Genomic DNA, 24,786 nt, shown 5'->3' on the forward strand with positions numbered 1-24,786 from the left:
TGCAGGAAGCGAAGGGAACGATTATGCAGCTGAAACTGACCATGCTGGACCAGAGCACTAGCAGAGTTTGGACTACTCATCTCGAACAAACCTACCCCAAACAAGCTTGGCTGTACAGAGAGCACATTACGCTGCAAGGGGCCGACAAGGAATTCATTCACCTGATGCCTCCAGTGAGCAGCCGCATGCGGCGGCGGCGGCGGATCAACCATGGCGACACAGAAAGAGCGATGCTGAGGCGGCGGATCCTGAGAGGCATTGTAGTAGGTCCTGGGCAGTCGCGTCGGGCCCCCATCAATGATTTGGTGCCCCCATGGAAGCCAAGGCGTTGGATCAACCTCAAACACCACCATAGCCGACGAAGAAGAAGCCGGCGGAGGAGGAGCTGCAGACGAAGGATGGGTTTCTCGAGGCAAAGACAGAGAACCTTTACTTGACGACAGACAGAAAGGATTAAATGAGGGAGGTGTCGTGGGAAGCGAACCGGCGTTGGACACAGATTCTCTCTGGTCATTAATAACTGTCCGAACCGCCGACTTGTCCTTTGGCACCCAAACCTTATGCATACTCCGATTAAGACAGTTTTTCCTAATATGACCATAATTAAAGCAAGCCCTGCAACGAATATCAGACGTACAGTCTTTGGACTCATGTTTCAAACTAAGACATCGTCCACATTTCCAAACTTTAAAAGCCATGTCGTCAATCATATTCTCAAAATCTTTCTGTCCTTCTTCCAGAGAGTCAACAGAAGGCTGCAAATTCTTGTCGAGGCCTTTTTCCATATCTGAAGAAGTGGAACATTCTCCCTTTTCAAAAGTAGAAGTAGGAGGATTTGGATGTTTATATCCTGAACAAGCCACATATGCAATAGAATCAGCAAACTGTAATTTCTTTTTAACATGTTGACCTGTGGCCAAAATAGAATGCTGAGCCTTTTTCTTCAAAGCTTCCAAGCCCTTAAGCATGGCTCTCTTAGAAGGACTAACCAGAATCCAGCCATCCTCACACTGCTTCTTCCAATTAGAGAATTCCCATTTCCAATTAGGGCCTCCCCTACCCCAAAGATAAAAATAGCATTTAAACTGCTGGCAAATGAACCTCCTTAGCTTTAAAATATGAAATCCCACATTCTTATTAGCCACACAGAATGAAAAGACCCTATCCTTGATCAAAGAAACCTTGAGATTACCACAAGAGCCACCAATAGCTGCTTCAAGAGCAATGCTAACCAGATCCTCCTCCATTCGAAAGTTTGCTCTACCAAAAGCTACTACCATCAAAAAATGGCCAGTATGGGAGGAAGGATGCACCTCAGAATTAAACTTGTCTTTGACATCTTTTGCAAAGTTGATACCATGAGAAAAGCTAAGCCCACGAAATAACGCAGCATGTACCGAGTCTGCAAATGAGGTTGAGTCTTTCGAGGGCTGTGGATTATCTGCCTTGGGAGGTTCCTCAATAACTGTGCTAACCCTCTCCTTAGTACATGCAGAAACCACCTGAGAGAGTTCATCCTGAGAATTCACAGGAATGACCTGAGGCAACAAAGGCCGACCCAGACGTATGACATGATTAGGAAAAGAAATTTTAGCACCAAGACTTAGCGCATCCGAAGATTTAAGACCTCGACGTCCAATCATGGCACCCTTAACATTTTTAAGACGCAGCAAATTATCGTTGACAGATAACATCAAAGATCCATCATAAGCTTTCATACGGCCTCTAGCCAGATCAACATGCGTAGAGTAGGTTACCTTCCAACATCGATCTGCCGAACGAGGATCTGAGACCATCATGTTCAGTAGATCTTGATCCGAAGCAAGAAGATCCTCATTAGGTGAAAGAACACATCCGATCACCTTAACATGAAAAGCCGAGAACTCAATCTCAGATCCTATATCCACGGTATCACCAGCCTGCAAGTACTTCCCCACTATGGACGTGCCCTTGCTATTCATCAAAACCAACCAATCCGTGGCAGGCCACAGATGTAACTCCCCTGCCTGACTGCCACGAACTTCCGAACCCAGATCTTGAACTTCTGAGTATGAGACACACCATTTCCACGTCGGAGGAGACATGGCAAGAGAGAGGAGAGGTGAAAAGACCTAATACCTTGCGCGGGATCACGACCTGATCCCAATGAGCGGTAAACCAAGTCTTGATCACCGGAGATGGAGAAGATCGCCGGTGCTAGGGTTTAGAGGGTGGGTGGACGCCAGAGCCATTGGTAGAAACCATTGGTAGAAACCTGTGTGGACATGGTTGAGAACTCTCTCCGACCAATAACCAATAGCGGGATCTGGAGATCCATAATGGCTCCCACATATTCAACGATGACTTAGTGATCGAATGAACCATTTACATACGATACCGATTCCCTTTATCACGCGATATTTTACTTGTCCGAGGTTTGATCATCGGTATCTCTATACCTTGTTCAACCTCGTCTCCTGACAAGTACTCTTTACTCGTACTGTGGTATGTGGTCTCTCATGAACCATTCATATGCTTGCAAGCTATTTAGACGACATTCCACCGAGAGGGCCCAGAGTATATCTATTCGTCATCGGGATGGACAAATCCCACTGTTGATCCATATGCCTCAACTCATACTTTCCGGATACTTAATCCCACCTTTATAACCACCCATTTACGCAGTGGTGTTTGATGTAATCAAAGTACCTTTCCGGCATATGTGATTTACATGATCTCATGGTCGAAAGGATTAGGTAACTATGTATCGAAAGCTTATAGCAAATAACTTAATGACGTGATCTTATGCTATGCTTTAAGTGGGTGTGTCCATTACATCATTCATATAATGATATAACCTTGTTATTAATAACATCCAATGTTCATGATTATGAAACTATAATCATCTATTAATCAACAAGCTAGTTAAGAGGCTTTACTAGGGACTCATAGTTGTTTACATAACACACATGTATCAATGTTTCGGTTAATACAATTATAGCATGGTATATAAACATTTATCATAAACACAAAGATATATAATAACCACTTTTATTATTGCCTCTTGGGCATATCTCCAACATCGTATGTATTCAGGACTCCTCCCTATCTCTCATATTGTACTTCTATATAAACCCAACCAGGAATACAAACTCGGTATCCGATTAGAATTAAACCTACCAGATCTTTTACACAAGTGTCTAGCACCCGTCACACTCCAAAGCGCCGTCTCGGTTGAGCCTTATAGGTTGTCTCCATCATGTAAAAATCCGAGTAGGTGAACTTCCAAATAATATCATCGGGTGTGCCTTCGACTAGATGAACCTCATCAACCTTTGCCCAAAGGTCCACAAACTCTACAATGTGATTTGTTGTTATTGTAGAATGATAGAGAGAGGTTTGGCGTAATGTGTTGGGTGTTGTATTGAGCCTCGCGGGAGAGTATATATAGGGGTACAAGTCTTGGGAGCCAAGAAGGCTATCATAGAGATAAGGCAGGAGATGATTACAAATCATATACTACCAAATACACATATACCAAATATATCTCTAACACTCCCCCTCAGTCGTAGCGGTAGTCACGTGAACAACAGTAACATCGCGGACGGTCGGACTGGAGAGAAGCCGAAGGTAGGAACCAACAGGCTGACACTCCCCCGCAGTCGTAGCGTGAGTGTCATGGACGATGACGTGTCGCGGATGCTTGGACTGTAGAAGAAGCTGAGGTGCTCATGCGAGGTGATAGTCTATTGTGCCGATGTCGAGGTAGCCAACAGTGTGGGTGCTGCAACCTTGGTCGAGGGAGCCGCGCGAGGGATTGCCGTGGTCGATATCGTGGCCGGGTGCTGGTGTCGATGTAGCCGCATGCGAGGTGGTGTGCGAGGAGAGTGACGGACACGCGCCGGTCCGAGCTCACCATGCCCGGGGACGCGCTGGAGACGAAGGCACGTACCAGTGTTGCCAGTATCGGGCGTGCGGGAGTAGGGAACATTACAAAGTACGCGCCATGTCGGAGTAGACTAGCAGAGGAGGTCTCGACGACGGGTGTCGGAGTAGAGGAGCAGGTGGCGTAGTCGGGAAAGAGGCGAGGACGCTGGCGGCAAAGTTGTATTGTACAAAGACATAGAAGGCGGCTAACCCAGCGTTGACCTAGGGTGGTCATGATGGACGCCTAGACATGCATTGCGGTGGTCGGCGAGCACAGCGCGACCTGGAGTCGTTGGCGAGCCCAGCGGCTACCTGGGGTGGAAGCACGGTGGCAGTACACGAAGTAGGCGAGGAAGACCTGGCGGCGTGACGAAGACCATGCGCGGACGGAGGTAATCCGCGCCGAAGGGGCGGCGCTGAGGTGGCCTCAGACGTCAATGTGCGGGGGACGGTGAAGCTGACTGTGTGTTGTGACGCCACGGCCCGAGGGGCCGTCGTAGCTGCAGGGCCCGAGTCGGTGCAGCGGCGGGAGACCAGCAGCACGTACATGCCTCAGAAGGCGTTTCGGAGGCCGGTAGCGTGGACCAAAGGTGGCGGCGCTGCGACCCGAAGGGGCGACGCAGCGGCAGCCCAATGCTCAATCGGAGGTAGGCGCGTGCTCGGGGACGTGCTTGGTGGAGACGTGCGCAGGGTCGGTTGATCAGACCGACGGCAGCGCTACACGTGCCATGGCGTGGACGACGTGCCGCAGATCAGAGTCATTGGAGACATTGTAGGTGATGTCCCGGGCGATGACGACGAAGAAGAACCGGCGATGGAGACCATGCAGGCGAAGGCGGACGGCTGCGACGCAAACGGCGTCCCATGTGCATCGTGTGCAGCCGTGCCCCACGGTAGATGGAGGCGGCGATGAAGTGGGCGAGCCGGCCGCGGCAGCCTACGAAGGCAGGCGCTGTAGCCAGCCAGCGAGTCGACCGCGGTGGCCGGTGTACGGCGGATGATGGAGGAGAGCCGGTGCGAAGTCGACGCCGAGGTTGGAGTAGAGGCGCGTGATGATGGCGGCATTGGACGACTCAATCCGATCTACCAAAAAAGAAAACGCCGGTCGAGCGGGACAGACACAAAAACTGATCTAAAGATCGAAAAAAAAAGACTCGAGGGCAGCGGATCAACGGATCGGCGAACGAACTCTCATACGGGTTGCGCGGCCCCCGGAGTAGATCATGGAGATCGGCCTCCCCGGGAGCGGCGCAGCGCGGAAGCTTGGACGGCGGCTAGGTTAGGATCGGCGCCGCTCGGATACCATGTATAACGATAGAGAGAGGTTTGGCGTAATGTGTTGGGTGTTGTATTGAGCCTCTCGGGCGAGTATATATAGGGGTAAGTCTTAGGAGCCAAGAAGACTATCATAGAGATAAGGCAGGAAATGATTACAAATCATATACTACCAAATACAACGTATACCAAATATATCTCTAACTTTAGTGTTGACTAGTACAAATGCCCGTGCGTTGCTACGGGGCAATAACACATGTAAACAAACAAAAAATGGTTAAAATGCAGATATCATGTCTTTGCCCTATGGCATCAGGACCGGTCCATACAAGGCCGTGGGGAGAGATGACAAAAAAGGTCCTTGTTGACAAGAAAAAGCTAAGAATTCATTGTATTTCAAAAGTAACCTATTAAATATAATATATTAATGCTCTTTGAACTATAAAATTCACACCACAAATTATTTATTTGTAACAGTCGAAGAACTACAAATCATTTCTAGTTCTTGTTTTTTCTACTTTCTTTCTTTGTAGTTCTTGTACATTGTAAACTCCTTTATATTAATCAATAAAAATTGCAGTGGGGTTGTTTTACCCTTAAAAAACAGTCGGAGAACTACATCATGATAGTAAGGAATAATTTGCAGAAAACAGACAATACAAGGAACAAAAGCACCTAGATATGGGCATTTGGCTCAATAGCTAATTGTTGATGTAGATTCCTTGATCTGCAGTCTGCAACACTCGACTCAACCAGCCCCTCTTCTTCTCCTTATGTAGATTCCTTGATCTGCAATTCACCAAATACATATACTTCAGGAGAGTTTCAAAGTTGGGTATACATACTTCTTGTTGTATGCAAGAGACAAAATTAAATAACATGAAGAACTTTGCGCAGATCTTTCCGAGTACAAAAATACACAATGACCATGATCAAAGAGGTGCAAAAATATCGCTCGAAGAGCTCTACCAAAAAGCAATTCATAAACACAAGGCTCTACCAAATATATGTATTTCCCTATTACTTTGGTAACCTCGATCTTAATTCCCTAGTGCTAGATGGTTGGAATGCACAATATAATGAATGGGCCTTTAAATTTCCATGTCCAGTAGAGCCATCTGTGATAGTTGCTGTTGAAAATCCACGCGGCTCGGCAAATAGAATTTTTAGACAAAATGATTCCATGGGTGGAGACATTTTTCTTTTGATGTCTGCCATTGCCACAATGCTCCCAGGATGCAAAATTTGCTTTGCTTTTTCCCTTGGAGGCGATCGATCAGTTTGGGTAGCTAGAGATAGTAAAAGACATGTATAGATACTAGATGACAAGCGAGCTTCGCCTCGCCGCCTGCATTGCTTTTCACAAAGCGTGGCAGGTATGATGCATTTCGCGGCGGTAAACATTTGTTTCAGATTGCCACGGTTATCATCTTACCATTTTCCCATGAATGAATGGTTCAACCTATATTTTCCCAAGAACTCATCTAAAATCAACCATCCTACAACTATCAACTCCGCAACTGTTGAGAACTTGAGATAATATTTCATGCATAAAATATTTGAAGTTGAAACCCTGTGTATCTCTTAATGCAACAAAACAATCTTTTTTTTCCACACTTTTTTTTGTTCATTAGACTGTTTTATTGCTAGTCGCAGGTTGCTGCTATCGCTATCAGTTTTATAGCATACCACCTGTGCAAATTCCGTATCCACCATTGCACGACAACAAACCATGTTTGCCAGTTGTTACACATACATATCCAATTCAGATGGCAGCTTCCATGACCTGCATCTACTGTCAATGACTCAAATGTTACATGATATTCTCACATTTCTGTTAGTCGGATGCCCAAAACTCAACTGGCTCAGTTGCCCAGGATGAAGGAAAGATTTTGCTTCCTCGGGTCATGGAAACCCTCTTCATTATTTCTAGAAGCAGGGTGATCTGTCCCTATACTGCGTTGGTTTATCGATGGTTGATAGCCGTAATAACAACCTGAATGATACCCAGAGGTCTGTATGCCCCCAGGCTCCTGAGAGCTCCACCCAACAGAACTGCTATATTCTGAAAATTGTGGGTAGTAATAAACTGAAGACTGAATCTTATTAGCATAGCTTTTTAGCCTGCAATGTCACGCAACTTGACGAAGCCACGGTCATTTCCAATTTCCATATGAAGTTCATGTGGAAGGTAAAATACTTGCAGCAAGCATAGGCGAAAAATGCTAAACAGTGATACTTTTCATAAAACTGAATTAAAGATATGGTGAATTGAGCATATTAAGAAATTAGAAGAGTTAACAGAACTGAAAGGGTTGCAAATGCACATGCATTTTTTTTTTGGAGACGACATGCATTTTTTTTCTGTAAGTACCAAAGTCAACCTACAGTGAATGCCTCCTGTGCAAAATCTATATTTGTTAACAATTGAACTACATGCAAATATTCTAAGAAATAGGCACCAAAGTTGTATAATGCGTCGACTCGCACAAGACCAGGGATGTGCTATCCCTAATTCCGAAATTTGTCACACCAGTGCAATAGAAAATACATCAATAAGAAAATATATGTATTTAAACGAAAATTTACAACAAAAAATCCCATTCTGGCTTCTGAGCACGTACCGGCTCATTTGAATATCCTCCAAAGTTATCTGTCTGCATGCCAGATATTTAGTTGCCTACCAGAGCACCAAAAGTCACATGCCTCTTCTGCCCTTGAACAACATGTGTATCCTCCAAAAATAGAAACAACTATAATCAAATACTCAAAAAATAATACAAATATTACAGATACTGAAAATATGTCTCGCCTGCCTATTACTATAGGTTTCCTCGAGAGCCAAGCATTATTTTGCAAGTGTTCAAACCAAAACCTTTTAATACACTATGAAATAGTGTCTCCATACAATGGATTGGCTGAATGAGGAGTGGAAGTGGTATGATAATATAACCTCTGACTGACCATCTTACTGGAAACCATATGAGAATTCGATAAAAATATGATTTAGAGATATGTATGTCCATATAAAAAAAGTCAATGAAATCCGGTGACTATGTGGCATGAGTCATCTACTTGCTCACATGGGATATGAAAATCAAACAAAAAAAATTTAATGGCCATCCAATCAGAAAACTATGTGCCAGAAAATAGGTGTGCATCGGTGGTCATGAGTTCGTAGCACAAGGTTGATACTTGGTCAGTTCTGAAACCTAGATGGAAAGTAAGCAAGATAACTCTCCATTAGAACAAAAGAAGATAAGTTCAAAAAATTTCAAAAAGGATGCTCACAGCATAGAGTCCTAAGGTAGAATGGATTATTATGTGAACTTGCTACATAGTTGCAAGAGAAAAATAAATTACTTCTTGAACCTAATAGTACATGCTATATATTATATGGAGAGGTAATATGGCAAAAAAGAGAGAAGTTAACAACAAATTCTAAAAATCCACAAGAACACAATTAACTGGATGATGCAAGAAGAACGCATGGTCTGGCCTCTCCCATACAAATTTTAAATAATAAATAGTTCATGTCAACAAACTTACTTCTGAAAGCACCATTTATATCAATGCTAAACATGCAGTAAGATAGTTTCAGAAGTGTTCGTATGTTCAAACGTCTTTTACTGAAAATTAGTTCTTAACTTCAGTTTTACTACAACAGTAGCTCCTCGGCAAAAAATTCTTTTCAGTATTGGAACATGTAGTACATCCCACAACCAGAGGTAGAAGTATTATCATTTGCTTAAAAGATGTCAGGGACACTATGACCTTTCTGTACAAAATTATCTACCTTCCTTATCGCTAGACCTCAGGCGTTAGTTCAGTTATTGCTTAGTTAAGTCAGCATCTCCCCTATAGCCTCGTACATTTTTCATCCCACAGCACAGTAACATCGTATTTCTAATGTGTTCAGTGCCTCTAAACCCAGAACCAATAGCTCCAAGCCATTATCTCGCAGACTAAAAGATGTGATTTATTCATTTTTAGCATAAGATGGTGATCCCACTTCCAACTTATACACATACATGTGTCATTTGCAATGATATTTTGATAAACAGATCAATGCATCTGCTGGTCCGCTTTTAAGGAATCTCCATCAACACATTATTGATCTGCTAAATATTCCTGTAGCCTAAAATATCCATCTCCCACGTAGCCAATTCACATGTCATGCCAACAGTATAACTTGAACTAAGTGGCTTGCTGGGCTACTTGATATTTGTATAAAAGACACTATATTTTGGGGCGCGCCCAGGCGCGCTTCCCTGGGTTTCGTTTCAATAACCATTTCCTAAAAAACCTAGCTAACATAATGTGTACAACAGTCAATAAAATCTTCGAAACAAAAAGGTAATATAATTTCTAGACAATGGCAAGCGTGCACAATAATGTATACAAATCGTCCAGGGCATGACGGTTCGGGCGGAAGTTTACCAGCTAAGGAGCACGAAGGATTACAACCATTTGCCTACAACCTGCGTGTCGAACAGCCAACATTCCCGAGATGAAACAAACATTTGGATACAACTTGCGCGACGAAGAGCCAACATTCCTAAGAAATAGAACGTAAGTTCACAAATAAAGTGAGTGCAATTTTAGGACCTAAACACATGTCACTTTTTTCTCTCACAACTCTGCCGTAATTTACCTTGTTTCTTTGTTCAGGCAAATGAATTTAGCTCTCAGCTTCTCCAGATGTTTCAGACTACTCAAAACAAAAGAAAGAAGTTCTGTGTATTTCAACTTAACTCTAAATGCATTGATATTATGTGTTGGCACAGCTGCCAAATTCTTTCTTTAGTATACTATAACCTCTCAACTGAATAGTAGAGGTGTGATCATTTTACTTGATATATACCAATGGTGTCAAATTCCTTCTATGGAAAGAATTTGGGGAATAAAAACCGTAGTAAACCTCCCAAATCTAAATTTGCAGCTAAATACGAAATGCATAATAATACCCTACATCTCAATTTTGTTCCCACATAGGTGTATGCGGAGGAAACCCCTCAAATGATGCACACCAAAGCATAGTCTCATCTTACCAAGCATGTGACGGGGCTATGCTTATCTCGACTCCATCAACTCTGAATCATCGTGTCATCATACAAAATCCTTAGTAGTTAGTACATATTCTTCTCATATTATAATAAGATGAGATAAGATGCACTCAAAGTTCATACCCAAACTATTATCCAAGATATGAATAAACTAAATAATACCTATCAAATAATCTTGAGTACCTTCGAGATTTCCCTCTGCTTCTTCCCTGCAGAGCATGTCATGGAGCCAGTAATTATTTGAGTTAAGCAAATAAATGTTGAACAATCACAAAATCAGTTTGTAGCATACAAAGAAAAAATGTTGATCAAACACAAACCAGATCACACATTACCTGACCCTATAAACTCAATCTAAAGAACTCAAGAGCGGTGTACGGATACCTTACTCTTGCAGCAGACGGAGATGAGGATCTTGCAGTCAAGCTCCTCGACAGACCAACCTCATCGAGCAGGTTCTCCTCAAGCCCACGTCCTCGCGCCTATACTTGTTGTCGTCGGTTGACAGACGAACCTCCCCAATACACGCTTGTGGCCGCTCTTCGTTGGACGCCCCGGCCCCGTGCACCACCGGCGTGAAATTGGGAGAGAGGAGACACAGCGGCTAGTTCCACCAATCCCGAATCCCCTCCACCCGACGCCATGTTTCTCACCATATTCTCCTAGTACCGATTCAGACCCGCCGGCCGGGAAGAGGGCAACCGCTGCTCCCTCCATCCTCCTTCCAGACCCATAGGGTGAGGAGGCAGTGGAGGTCCTCGAGTCCCTTGTCCAAGCGCCCTGAAAAACGGCGGAACTTCCGGCCACCGCCACCATCGTGCCTGGCTAGCGTCGCCCCTCCTTCGGCTACCGGCTCCCTCCTCCAGCCGGCTGGCCGGCAAGAGTGCTGACGCTCTCCATCCCTCCCTCTAGTTCCGATGGGAGGCACGACTCTACGGGGATCTCGTGCTGCCTCTCCTCCCCACCCATTAGGCGTGCGCGGCGGCCGTCGCCGATGAAGAAGGGAATCTATCTCCTGTACAGAGGAGAGGGGGCAGGGAGAGAGAGAGAGAGAGAGGAGAGGCCGCCAGATGCTTCGCCGCCGCCACTCATGTCCAGAGGAGAGGCCGAGGAGAGGCCGCCTAGCCGCTGGATTCTTCGCCGCTGCCACAGATAGAGAGAAGGAGCTAGAGACGCGAGAAGGGAAACATTCGAGAGAGATGCGAAAGAAAAGTCAAAGAGCACCATCTCCCTCAAACCGACCTGTGGATGGGCCCCAAGTTAACTCAACGCGCTCGTGGAGGCCTGAAAAGCCAGCAATCACAACAGCATTACTCTGTTTAGTTAATGTGGGATATTCACTTTGGCTCATAGGAGCATTTGCTCCCATTGTGTGAATCTACATTTCGAAGTGTCAAAAAATTCTAAACTAAAAATTTTCATGTACATCTACACATTTTATGTTCGTACACAAGTTTTCAAACAAAATTATAAAAATTTGTGGCTCCAGTAAAAAAGACAAATTTTGATGCTATAACACGACTACATACAAGACATTTTTTTATCTTTTTTGTACACGCCACATAAAATGTTGTTTCTCCATGAAAACTTGTGCACTAACATAAAATGTCACGATGTACAACAAAAAATTTATGTCAGAATTTTTTGACATTTTTAAAATTGTTTTTTAATTATTTTGTATAATAGGAGCAAATGCTCCTATGAGCCAAAACGCCACCTCCATAGATATGTGGGATATTCACTTTGGCTCTTCATTTGAATAATATGCAGTAATACTCTCTTCTAGCTTCCACGTATTTTCTCCTGAATATATGCAGTACCATTATAATTTATGTTGTGTTCACAAGACCCTTAAACCAATGTTTACTTAGAGTAAGAATGGGGCTAGCAATTAGACAGATCAGCAAAAACGATATAAAGGGAAGTGTGTTTTTCAGAAGAAAAAAATGCATAGAAATAAGACTGAACTATGACCTTTTCATAAAAGAAAGAGTTTTAGATAAACTGTATGTCTCTTTATTTGATTTGAATACAATAGGAAAACAAAAGTACTTGATGTCCCAGTCTTGCTGAAACCATTTTTCCTAGATTTGTCTTAAATAATAATCCATGTTTGAAATATTATAAGTGATAACAAACACATATTGATAAGCACAAAAATGAAAACTAAGTTTAGTTGAGTATTCACCCACATGCACAATGCAGAAATACAAAGTTATAACATATTTATTATTTGTACTATTCGCAGATACAACAATTCACATGCTATATAAGTCACATTAATTTTATCCATGAAATGTTTGGTCATGTATTTTTTTAGAACAATTCTACTAATTATTAGGATATTAAAAGATACTTGTCTAGTTAAGAGGGATCTGAAGTGCAGCAAGCTAAAAAAAAGTGGATATTAAAAGCTAATATCTAATAAAAATCTGTAACCCATGTAAATAGGAATAAACAGTAAAAGGCAGACCACATTTTAAGATAGCACAGTTTTTTTAAATTAACACCAGAGCATATTCATGGGCAAATCCATCTATTTTGGGGGGCTGCCTACAAAGCAAATCCTGAAGTAGGAAGTACGTATATAAAATAAGGCTACATGGAGATAGCACTGTACGATGAACAAAGCCCATAAGTACTAACCACACGCTAAAGGCATACCATCTCCCAGTGTAATGTGTACAAATACAAATATAGCTTAAATTAGACCTTTTTCACAGATTAAGAAACCACAGCAGATGCACCGCATCACATGACGCGCACTTTCTCTCGCCTGAAGTTGGAAAGCAGACCATATTAAAAAAAATCCCAACAAGTAAATATATTTTTCCTAGATAAGGCTGACCAGCAAAACAGGACCAAAAAGAAAAGAAGTTCAGAATATGGCAAGAGATTCAATTATTTCGCGTGGCAATATATTCAGGAAAAACTGTTTGGGCACAAACTAAAATATGACTTCAGAAAAGATCACATCAATCTGTTACCTACTATACTTCGGCCTAATCTTCTTTAAAACCTCATATTATTCTTCTATAACACACCTGAACCCAAATAAGTAGAGAACAATGACGCCCCAACACCAGTAACACAGCTGAACCCAAACTTATCTTGGTAGTAAATTAATAATTGTTACTCATCATGCAGCAGAACTGCACTGTGGCATATAGGAGTGAGCACATCATAATAGATTAAAGGAATAACAAATAACATTCTAGGAGATCATAAAGACTCGAGCATTGTAGAAGTAAGCTAATTACGACTGTATGCATGTCCGACAGTGTTCACAAAATAAGGATAGGCAGAAAAATCTGAGTAAAATCCGATTCAGAAAAATATGATAGAGTACCAGAACTTATTTTTAGCTTGCTCGCCAATGAGCTCAAAGTGTATCATTCATTGTCTAGTGACTGTAGTGGGGTTCTAGTAAAAATTCGTAATAGGCGAATTGCCAATATTAGAACATGGGTTATGACTGCAAAATCGGACTTACTATCATCATGCAGCAATCCTAGCTTGGAGTAACTGCATACGTACTCCTTGTAGTACAAGGACCAATGCACAACTTACAGTTATACACCCTCTCGAGAGTCGAGAGACTACAAATGAATATCTTAAGTTAGAAAAACATGAGTGGAGAATGGATTATAACAACTACGAGGACAAAGTTAAGGAGAAAAACTATAAATGGAGGAAAGCTACTTATGTAACTACACTTTTCACCCAGAGTGCTTTTAGAACCTGTTCATAACATACATGGTATGGATATCTTAATTGTAACGGTTCTTTACCAAAAGATTCAAATTCACTCAACAAGTTTTCTTTTTTTTGTAAGTCATTTATCCACAAACCATGAAGTAACTTCAACCAGACATTGTTTCTCTCAGGCGGAGGAAATGCTACATGTTCAGAATCCAGTCCAAACAGTCTCAGTAATCCTTCAGCCACAAAGGCAGTAAAAGACAGTGGCATGACCAATAAAACTAAAAATTTAGGACAAGAATGCTTCTAGCGCTAAGAACTCTACAATACCTCGACATCAATATTTACATATTGGCCTCGCTCCATATATATTCTCGCCATGGACGAGAGTAGGTGCACTGCAGTACAAAACTCCGCAATATCTGAATCTTCTCCTAGCTTGATAAATACTCTCACCATGTACCAGAGCAAATGGACTGCACTAAAAAAAATGGAGATTAATAAACATTACAATTCAACCGGTATAGATATGTAGTCTACTTCATTTGAATAATATGCAGTAATACTCTCTTCTAGCTTCCACGTATTTTCTCGTGAATATATGCAGTACCATTATAATTTATGTTGTGTTCACAAGACCCTTAAACCAATGTTTACTTAGAGTAAGAATGGGGCTAGTAATTAGACAGATCAGCAAAAACAATATAAAGGGAAGTGTGTTTTTCAGAAGAAAAAAATGCATAGAAATAAGACTGAAACTATGACCTTTTCAACCGCACACCTTGTTATGTGCTACACTGCAAACCTAAACATATACCTTCATAACAGGGCAGTTACGTCGTACACATTTGTAAGAAAGTAATTCATCTCTCAATTCAGAAGAGAAAATAAAACAAAATATATTTTTCAATCTTAAAAAATTCAAGTGAGTGTCTTATGTTCCTACTCGTGCAATACCCTACTGAAAGTACATAAATACAACAATGATCCTGATACTCTGCATAACAGATTAGGACATTCTAACTTCAGTAACAGTAAAGGAGACCAACTCAACATTGTATATATATATAACAACAGTTAATATATGTTCATCGACTTTTATTAGAACCATGGTAACTGCATAAAGAGTACTGAGCACGAAAATAATTTATACTCCACTCCAAACATAGCAGCAAAAATGCACTATCAGGTAGCCAGATCAATTAAAATAAAACAAGTCCTGAGAAAATAAAGCAAAGTGGCGGATCTGACTAATTCAAAAGGAACATTCACAAAATGTTTCAAATCTTCTATCCAAAATAATGATATTTACGGGGTCGAATAAGTTACCTAATGGCAAGGTCAGTCCAGCCATGGCAACTGCAATTGGTATAGAGGACGGATCTTTCATAGTGACCAGGTGGCGTGGAGTGCAAAATTCTTCTGCCATGGTTCAATGTTCAAACCATAAACATTTATATACGATTATAAACATAGTATGTTCTCCATAGAAGTAAGCCGGGGATGCACTTTTAACAACCTGCATGCCAATATGCTACGTGTTAATGATGAATCAGAAAAATACCACTGTCCAACCAAACATAATTTGTCAGCGAACCCTGACTTCTCTGGTTCAATAACATGAGCAAGATTTCCATGTATTATTTTCTGAGCATCAAACAAACTCTGACTGAATATATTCCCTTTATCGAAAAAAAACAAACTCTGACAGCTTTCATCATCAATAACAACGACTCTGTATTTGTCCATTGTAGCAATGCTAACATCATGGAGACACCCGCAATAATCTCTATGAACTGGTTGCTCAAAGTGTATAGGAGTCACTCCCATTTATTGAAACCAATGGAAAAATTAGTGGAAGAACCAGATAACCTTCTAATGACAGAGATACGTTTATATTACTGAAAAGACTGAACATACTGGAGAAAGATTAAAACTCCTATGATCTGCTCAAAGCATAATGTATGCTACTATTATGATCTGTTAAAATCCTATCTTCACTATTTACTATGGAGATGCACCGGAATTCAAAGCAACAAGTTTCATGTTGTACACTATGCATGCATGAGTGCCAGCCACTGCTGCATTGGTGCCCTCTGAGTTGTCACTACTGCATTGTTTGCCTGATCCAGTGTCGTGATAGCAGGGGAAAACCTCCATGGATACTGAAGATTTAGTTCTCAATAAGAGCAGACAAACTGAAAATAACAAATTATGGTGTCACCAATTCTTGTATATTTTAATTTAACTCAAAGAAGCACAATGAAAGCCTCAAAGGAATATTGCATGCAGAATAAAAGCGATATAAGAATAATACCTTAAATAGTCGAATATTTTTGTGCAATATCTCCAGACATTCATAGAGCCATATTTACGAAGACACTCATCATATAAGCCCGCTACAAAATCCTCCAGTGACAAGAAGCAATATTATCTCTCCAAGAACCAGATCACCTGCAAAATAGGCTGCTCCTAAGTAACCAAGCTGCGTCACTTGAAACCAAACACAATGTTAAAGTTGCATAAGCAACTGTTTATTGAAACACACACTTTTGATACTACCATTTTTACCATCGCATTAATGACATATGTATTTGATGGCTTTCCTCCAAGATGTTCAATCAGCCATTAAATTTAAGCAAGAAAGTCACATGTTCATTCACCGTCTCACATCACCAAAAGGAGGAGCAATATGCCATATGTATAGGAACTCCTTAGATACATACTACAGTCTGAACAACTACAAAACACAATTCTTCACAGGACTTCTTCACAAAGCATCGTGTTCTTAAAGTTTAAGGCAGGCACAATATCGATTATGTTGCCAAGAGAACGAAAGAGAGAAAACACCTTGTTCTTCAGATTCTGCTATTGGGTGGCATCGATCTGGATGGTATGGACATCAGAGCGGTTATAGCTGCAGCAGACACCCTCCTTGGCTGACACCCCCTCCTACTGTGTTCCCTGCAATCGGCGCCCTCGTCAACGAGAAAGATGGGAGCAATGGGAGTGAGAGCTGATCCAGATAGATAGAGGAAGAGACTTAGAGAGGAGGAAGAAGCGAAACTGAACGAACCTCAGCCCCGTGCTGCCACTGCCGCTGCAACTTGATCCGCTTCTCCGAGGCATGGAGGAGATAGATCGAGAGGAAAAGACAGATAGAGGAGGGAGAAGGAAAATCTGCACAAATCTCATCCCTCCCCCTCCATTCCCTGCAGCAACGAGAGTGAGGGAAGAGATAGATAGAGAGGAAGAGACATAGGGAGGAGGGAGAAGCACACCACGGCTCACCTGAGCATCTATCTCCCGAAGAAGCTTCCCACAGCACTCCGTCCAGGCCGGCTCGAGGAGGAGGCCAGCAGTGGCATGGGTCGGCGCCACTCTCCGCGCCACCGTCCTCTGTACGCGCTCCTGCGATGTGGTGGTGTTGGGATCGATGGCGGCGGTGGAGATAGGGATCGAGAGGAAGATACGATTGAACAGCGAAAGGAGAAGTGGGTTCGTTGGGCTTTGGCCCATGTGCGCGACGAAGGGAAGGGAGTCGGACGACCAAAACTACCAACGTATTGTGATGGCAGAATAAGGAACCACTTTAGTCTTTTTAAGTAGTAGAGATAGAGATTTTGGAGAACCAAAAGCCTTGGTTAATGCCTTCATTAACCGCGAAATTTTTCCTCTTATAGATTGCTAAAATGGAAGGTGCAATATCTTTGGGGTTCTCCCTCAAGTCTCGATGCATGCCAAAAGTCGCCCATCCCAAAGAATGATGGTGGTAGCCCGCTTCATCACAAGGGTGCTCATCTCCAAAGCTGATTTTGATTTTGTCATGTGCACATAACGCACAGAAAGTAGCTTTCAATCCGGCAAACTTCTGCGTGAAGAAAGCAAGTCTGAAGAAAGATCAGTCTGCAGGCGACAATGTTGCGATCGGCGCTGCAGGAGTTAGCCTCTGTTCAGCTCGCGGAGTTGAACAAGCCGGTGCGTGTTGTGTCGGCAGCTGACACCGATGTGCCTCCCGCTGTTTTGGGGTCGTTGCAGCCTCTCCTTGCAGCCCAGGCGGAGGCGCTTAGCGCTGAGCTGCAGGCCATGTTCGCTGCTCGTCTTGAGGTCTTGTTCAAGCCTCTTCAAGACACAGTTCCGTTGTGGAGAGTTGGACTACTCAAGTCTCAAGCCTATGGGAACCTACGGAAGCTATCGGGGGCAGCCAAGCTCTTGCCAATGATGAATCTGCCCCTCCCGTTGTGGTCGATGGTGAGGATAGTTGTGCACTCGATGTGGCTGGTTGCTCAGCTGAGTTGAGTGAGATGGTGCACACCGATGTTGATCCACCTGCCTTGGACAAGGTCATGCTCGAGATGGTGCTCCCAGGCATGCAGGAGCAAGCCTGGGCTCAACCTGGCAATGACATGGTGCTGAAGGAGGTGGATTTGCCGTCTTCATCTACAAAGTTGGATGAGCTCTGGAGCAGCTTCAAGTCCACTGCGCAGCACTCGTTGCTCGATGCACCGATTCAAGTGCAGATTGATGGGGACTCAAGTTGTGCTGGGAGGCGGAGCGGACGTCTGGATAAGAAGAACAAAGACTGCAACATCCCGGTTGCCAAGCGTGCTGAACATAGGCTGGCGGAATCCTTTGGAGCTCTTCCAAAGGGATCAGCCCCTAAGAAAGGCTCCGAGGAGGATGTGCAAGAAAAGATGAAGCCTCTTCTGCGGTTATGCAAGACGCCTGCCTCGCCTTTGGCGACTCAGGCAATTCGTGAGTTGGTCCTGGCTAATGTTTAGTCGTTGTCTTCCTTTGGTTAGGCGCAAGTGCTCTTCTTGTTGCGAGAGTACTCTTGAGGTAGTGAAGGCTGTCTTGGTTGGGTATGAAGTGTTTCCAACGGTCCTAGGTCTTGGAACACTTCTATCTGGATCAGACGATGTCCCCTAGCTTTAGTCGGGTGGTGGTTTTCGCCGGTTTTCCTTAATTAACCGCGCTTGTATGGTTTTCAGGTCCAGTTTCCCTTATTAACTGGACCATTTTCCCTCTTCCTATAATGCAATGCGGGAGCTCCCCGCCCTCTGACGAGGTTCCGTCAAAAAAAAAAAAGAAAGATCAGTGGACTGGAGTTTGAAGCTTGAAAGCATGTGTTCCAAACTGCTGGACGGTACTCACGGAAGGCAGCAAGTTGGACCATGGATGGACCAGCCTCGTTGCAAAGCAGTCAAGCACTCCTTTCTCCGGTTGGCGATATATATGGTGCCGCGGCTGCCGCCTAGCTAGGCCTGAAATGGTGATGCAGGAGGGGAACCGAACAAGTACAAGCAGATCACGCCAAACCATTCGGATTCTTTCCTGTAGGTGAAGGCACGCAACCGACAGAGCTATCGGGGGAGGATCCTAGCTTTCTCTTTTCATCTACTGTCCCACAAAGATTGGGAGGAAAGTTGTACACCTTCGCCTCAGTGCTTGACTGACTACAATCTAATAGTAGATTCTCTTTGTAAAGCATGTCCATTATTAGAGCTTTTGAGAAGCTTTCTGTGCAATGCAACTGCGCAACAATCTTCAGTTCTTATCCTGAAAGGAATGTATGGCAAAGTAGGATGAAGAAATGTATATATGATGCAGGCTTGGATGCACAGAAAGGGCAACTTTTGTGAAGTTCGCCTATATACACTTCCGCTTGGGGGTTACAAACTCTGAAAAACCAGTGTTAAGTGAGCGTTGAGAGGGTAACTAAACTCCAATTGCTACACTCTGCTGGAAGGCAGGCAGAGTATAGCCAATCAAATGGATCACCAAGGTGCCAAGAAAATTCATCCTTCTGTTGGTTAAATATATATGGTCATGTAAAGGCTAGCTAATCACCCTTTGCTGTTGTTATTTTCCGATTGTAGGCCAATCTAGCGGTTCGGGTTCCGTCGTTCTAGAGATGGATTCATTGTTGAATGAACTCAAAAGAAAACTAAAATCCCTAAAATCCTCCAAGGCGCAGCCACAAGAAGACAGCTTTCCTCGCATCATGGTCGCCAAGGTCGGCCACCTCAGGCGCAACGTCTGCAACAGCGAGTATGATCCTGATCACGTCTCCATCGGCCCGTACAACCACCCTCGGCAACTCCCGACGCAACAGGACAAGGTGAGAAGCCTGCTCACCGTGCTCTCGGCGGCGGAAGAAGAAGAACCCAGCATGACGGTGGAGGTGTACCTCAAGGAGCTGGCGTGCCTCGAGGACAAGGCGCGGCGTTATTACGCCAACACATTCGATGACATTACGAGCGACCAATTCGTCCACATGCTCCTGCTCGATGGCTGCTACATACTCTCCCGCTTCGCGAGCTTCCCACCAAAACACACCGCGGCGCACGGTGCGGGGGCTGCCCGCTCATCGGCGTTCGCCGCCTCCCTTGAAGATTTGGCGGTGGTGCGCGACGTCTTCTTCCTCGCGGAGAACCAGATACCGTTCTTCGTCCTTGAGAAGATCGGCGAGCTGACAGTGCCGGGCGGTAGGGCTCATGTGGGCAAATGGATCGCGGATCATGCCCTTGAACTCATGAAGGCACAAAGGTACGCAGTGGCGGCGCCCAAGTCGACGGAGCCAGAGAATCTTCTCCATCTTCTGCATATGCATTTGAAGCCACAGGAAATGGCTGCCCTCTTGCCAGGCGCCACAGGAAACGGCGCCGCCGATAAACCTGTTTCGCCGGTGGGCCGGTGGCGCACGGCGACGGAGTACAGCTACGCCGGGGTGAAGTTCACAAGCAAAGAGATGGACGAAGAAGGGGACGTGCGCTGCATCCTGGACGTGAAACTGGACAGCGGCACGCTGGAGGTGCCCCGCCTGGACATCGACAACGAGACCTGGCGGCTGCTGCGCAACCTCATGGAGCTCGAGCAGCGGAACCGGGAGGAGGTGGGGAGCCATGTCACGGCCTACTGCGTGTTCATGTCGCAGCTGGCGAGCGACAAGAAGGACGTGGAGCTGCTGTCTAAGAGAGGGGTCATCGTGCACGCCCACGGCAACGACGGCGAGGTGGCCCAGCACTTCGCCGACCTCTGCAAGGGAATCATGTTCGACACCAGCGAACCCAAGATCAACTACCTGTGGGACATACGCCAGAAGCTGGAAAAAAGGTCCCGGAGCTACCCGCGGAGGTGGATGGCGTGGCTAAAGCGCAAGTACTTCAGCAACCCCTGGCTCGCAGTTGGGCTCCTGGCGGCTGCCGTTGGGCTAGTTTGTGCCATCGTCCAAGCACTGTACTCTGTTCTGAGTTACAAACAAGGATGGAACTAGAAATTGAGCATCATGTTGTTAGGACACTTAAGCTTAGGTCGGTGCGTCCGTGCTGTGCTGTGTTAGGAAATGCTGTGTCGAGTCTATTTTGTAAGTCAGTATTGTACTGTGTCATGTCGTGTTGGCCCTGTGAGTAGTGTTGGATGCGTTTTGTATCCGTGTATAAAGAAATGAAAAAAAAAACCAGAAAAGCAGCAGCCCGTATTGATGCACCATATCCTCTCTTTGACCTAACTCGAATTAAGGTTTTGATTATCTTCTTTTACACTACTCATAGTATAAGTAACTTCACTAGTAATTAAATGTCTAACTTAGCAAATTTGCTTATTTGGCAGTGAGTTAATGAGGAGAGATGAGGATGGAGTAACATAGCTAGTTACTGTAATATCACACTTCTTAATATACAATCAGTCTACAAGCTAATTAATGAAGACATCTACGTTACTACTTTGATGTTACTAACCACTATGGGGATGAAGCCTGCTACCCGCATGGGTAGCTACACACCCATGCATTATACCAATATGCAAGCCATATTAACTTGTTTTAGCTCGGTTTCCTATGAAGGTAGTAACATAGAATAGTAACATGTGCATGTTACTACTCTATGTTACTTCCCACTATGACTAGTCTTAGATCGGTTTTTCCTGATATCCATCAGTTGGTATCAAAGCTTGGTGGCCGGGTCTCCTAGGAAGGAGGTCATGGGTGACGGCAACGGTAACAACAAGGCGGTCGTGGGGATGTTAGGCACGGTTTTACAACTTGCGGCATCGATGCAATCTCCGCGATTTAATCAGTACAACTAGAACTACGGAGTTTGAGCACCTTTGACGCAGTGCGCCATGCATGGAGCCGCACGGGCTCTGGAACGTCGTCAACCTCAGAGGTGACAAGTTCAAGAAACGTTGAACGAAACATCGACGAGATCATCAGGAAGCTTCGGCCATCTACTCAGCTACATCGGTGGATATGTTGTAACATCTAATCCCCAAAGAGACTATGAAGGATGTGTGGGACACCACTAGAACATTGCAGCAAGCGCAATCACTACAACACGGTAGGGTTTCGAGGCACATGCTTAGGGCCATATTTTTTATATGCCCTAAAATGTTACAAATCAGGGCATATTTTTTTTAATGCCCTAATAGAATATACCTATTAGGGTATATATCTAAATTGCCCTAAAAGACATATTTATCAGGGCACATTTTTAAAGTGCCCTAATAGGTATATAGCTATGAGAGCGCATATCCAATGTGCCACAATGGATATATACCTATGAGGGCACACATTCAATTTGCCCTAATTGGTGTATCTATAACGGCACATATCCAAAGGGCCACAATAGGTAGGTAGCAACAGCACAACAATAACGTACAAAAAGATTTAAAATCACCTATGCAAATTAAAAGGGATGCGTCCATAATCGCACCACGGGTACAACACATCAACAATGACCGACCGAAACTAACGCGAGCCAGGACGCCCACGGACGAAGCACCACACCTAGGGTAGAAGGGTAATTTTACTTTCCACTCTCCCGGTCTCCTCCCCTCTCCGCGTCGTCTGGATTCCCCTCACAAGTCAAACCTCGCCACCGTACCTCGATTTGGACCAGAACCAAACCCTAGCACCTCCCTCCCACCATGGCCGCACCCTCTCCTTCCGTTCCCTGACCCGCGGCCTTCTAGTTAGCCGCACGCCAGCAGAACATGACGTGGGGCGGTGGATGTCGCGGCCAACGTGGCGCCAGACTCATGGGAGACGGTCGACATCGACGGGGCAATGAGTCGCATGCTCCTCTCCTCTACGCACCACTTCATCTCCTACCTGGAGCTTGTCGATGACACCGACTACACGGCCGCCGCGGTGAAGGCGCAACAGGACCCCGCCGACCCCTCCACGGCCTTCCTTGTTGCCGTGGCAAAGACGCAGCAGGATAAAATTAGGGTTCATATTTCTTGGTTGATTGCAATAGGATACAAGAGTTTTTTTTCTTCGATAATGGGCGCTTTATTACTCGAAAACAAGCATTATACCCGGCCTCTACATAGCTAGGATGCACACAGGTGCATAGGTCCAGTCAATAAAACCAAAAAAGAGAAATCTCGATGAATCTCTCAATCGATACAACCAAAAAAGGAGAAAACAGACACGACTATGTTGAAGGATAAAATTAGGGTTCATATTTCTTGGTTGATTGCAATAGGATACAAGGGTAGGCTTATATCTTCTTATTCGGTGATCCTCTTCCATCATATCCATCGGGTCCTGACATCCCGCTGGCGTCCCTTGCTGCCGCCAGGGCGGGACGGCCCTTGCCGCCGATTTTCTCGCTGTCGGCTGCCTCGTCGTCCGTTGTGGGTAATCACCTATCATGGACTCTGAGTACCACCTCTCCACTCCCCCTTCTCAGGCCGGGTTGGATTCACTTTGTTATGTCTGGTCTCACTTGCTGTTTGGTGTCTCCAGCTCCGCTAGCGGATTCCCCTGCATCCCGCTTTGGCGCCACGCAGGGATTGACGATGGAATGCGCCACAACAGCATCGTGGACAAGATCAAGAGGTTGGATCTCGGAGACTGGAGGGAGCGTGTACCTCATGGAGTGCGAGCGGGTGTGGGGCTGCGTGGCCAAGCCTGCCCGCGGCAAGGAGATGGAGGACACCTTAGCTGTGGTGCCGCATTCACCAAGGTGCTCGCGCGCCTCTTCGCCAGGCTTCACGACTTTGATTGGCTGGGGCTCGATGCTGATGCGCTCTGCCTGATGTCAGCACCTGTTTCACGTTTAGGATGGCTGCAGTAGCGCAAAAGCATGCACGATTGAGACGATTCGAAATCATCTGGGCAGCTGCTCTTACAGGAGGAAGATTGCAGTAATATAGAATAACTTATCGTAGACGGATTGGGAAATCTTTCTAGACGGTTATCCGTCCAGAGGCGCAGTGGGCACCTAATAAGGATTCTGGATGCAGCCGTCTGAAGATGGTTGCTCGGGCTATCTACAACCAGAATGACTGGTGGCTTTATAGAAGATTACAGGATGCTTGAGTATACTTTCTTATTTTGCCTCTAGTTGATATCCACCTTATGGGACCCATGAGTTGTAAAACTGAACCTACGAACCTATGAATAACGAAATAAATGGTTGTGTGCATCGTTTCGATGCAGAGGCCGGGGCTTCGCTCCCCATTTCGAAAAAAAAAATACGGTTATCCTTGCAGTCTATGAAACGGGGGTCTCCCTGTTTGCAAATATTATTATTGGAGTTGACTGTGTTTCAAAATTTGACTTGTTACAGTCGTGGCTAGACAATCCAAGAGTTAGGGCGACAAGTTGAAGTTGAGGCATGCAAAATTCAGAATCCAAGAGTGAACTTTCAAGATGAAGTTGAGATATGCAAAATGCAAAATTCAGTAAATATAGAGTAAATAAAAAAAACAAGAGGGGTTGTTTGATGAACATATATGTACGGCGTTTCATGCTCCTCTAGCCCCGGCCCGGACACAAAATCTGGATCTCTCATTAATAATTTCAGACATGCGGAATAGAGAGACACAA

At 44.5% G+C, this 24,786-nt stretch overlaps 1 protein-coding gene and 1 long non-coding RNA gene across 23 annotated transcripts; one reads left to right on the forward strand and one right to left on the reverse strand.

The window, feature by feature from the left end:
* Positions 1-5,747: 5,747 nt before the first annotated feature.
* Positions 5,748-17,500, reverse strand: LOC127294376 (uncharacterized). 22 transcript variants are annotated; one of them, XR_007846581.2, is made up of 10 exons: positions 17,241-17,498; positions 17,026-17,161; positions 16,800-16,913; positions 16,267-16,403; positions 15,279-16,147; positions 14,280-14,425; positions 10,632-11,531; positions 10,233-10,456; positions 9,622-9,739; positions 6,852-7,916 (listed from the first exon to the last, which is right to left on the reverse strand). It is a non-coding gene; the product is annotated as an uncharacterized lncRNA (long non-coding RNA). The 22 variants fall into 22 exon arrangements; XR_011742986.1 differs by having other exon boundaries at positions 6,852-9,739; positions 10,233-10,274; positions 10,410-10,456; positions 10,637-11,531; positions 17,241-17,497; XR_011742983.1 differs by having other exon boundaries at positions 6,852-9,739; positions 10,233-10,274; positions 10,431-10,456; positions 17,241-17,497.
* A 2,066-nt stretch (positions 17,501-19,566) lies between these two features.
* LOC127294375 (UPF0481 protein At3g47200) lies at positions 19,567-21,443 on the forward strand. Its single transcript, XM_051324180.2, has 2 exons — positions 19,567-19,734; positions 19,829-21,443. The coding sequence occupies exons 1-2, from the start codon at positions 19,722-19,724 to the stop codon at positions 21,223-21,225; spliced, it is 1,410 nt and encodes a 469-aa protein (XP_051180140.1). The 5' UTR covers positions 19,567-19,721; the 3' UTR covers positions 21,226-21,443.
* Positions 21,444-24,786: the final 3,343 nt, after the last annotated feature.

This window comes from Lolium perenne, chromosome 4 (genome assembly GCF_019359855.2).
Source record: "Lolium perenne isolate Kyuss_39 chromosome 4, Kyuss_2.0, whole genome shotgun sequence".
NCBI lineage: Eukaryota > Viridiplantae > Streptophyta > Magnoliopsida > Poales > Poaceae > Lolium > Lolium perenne.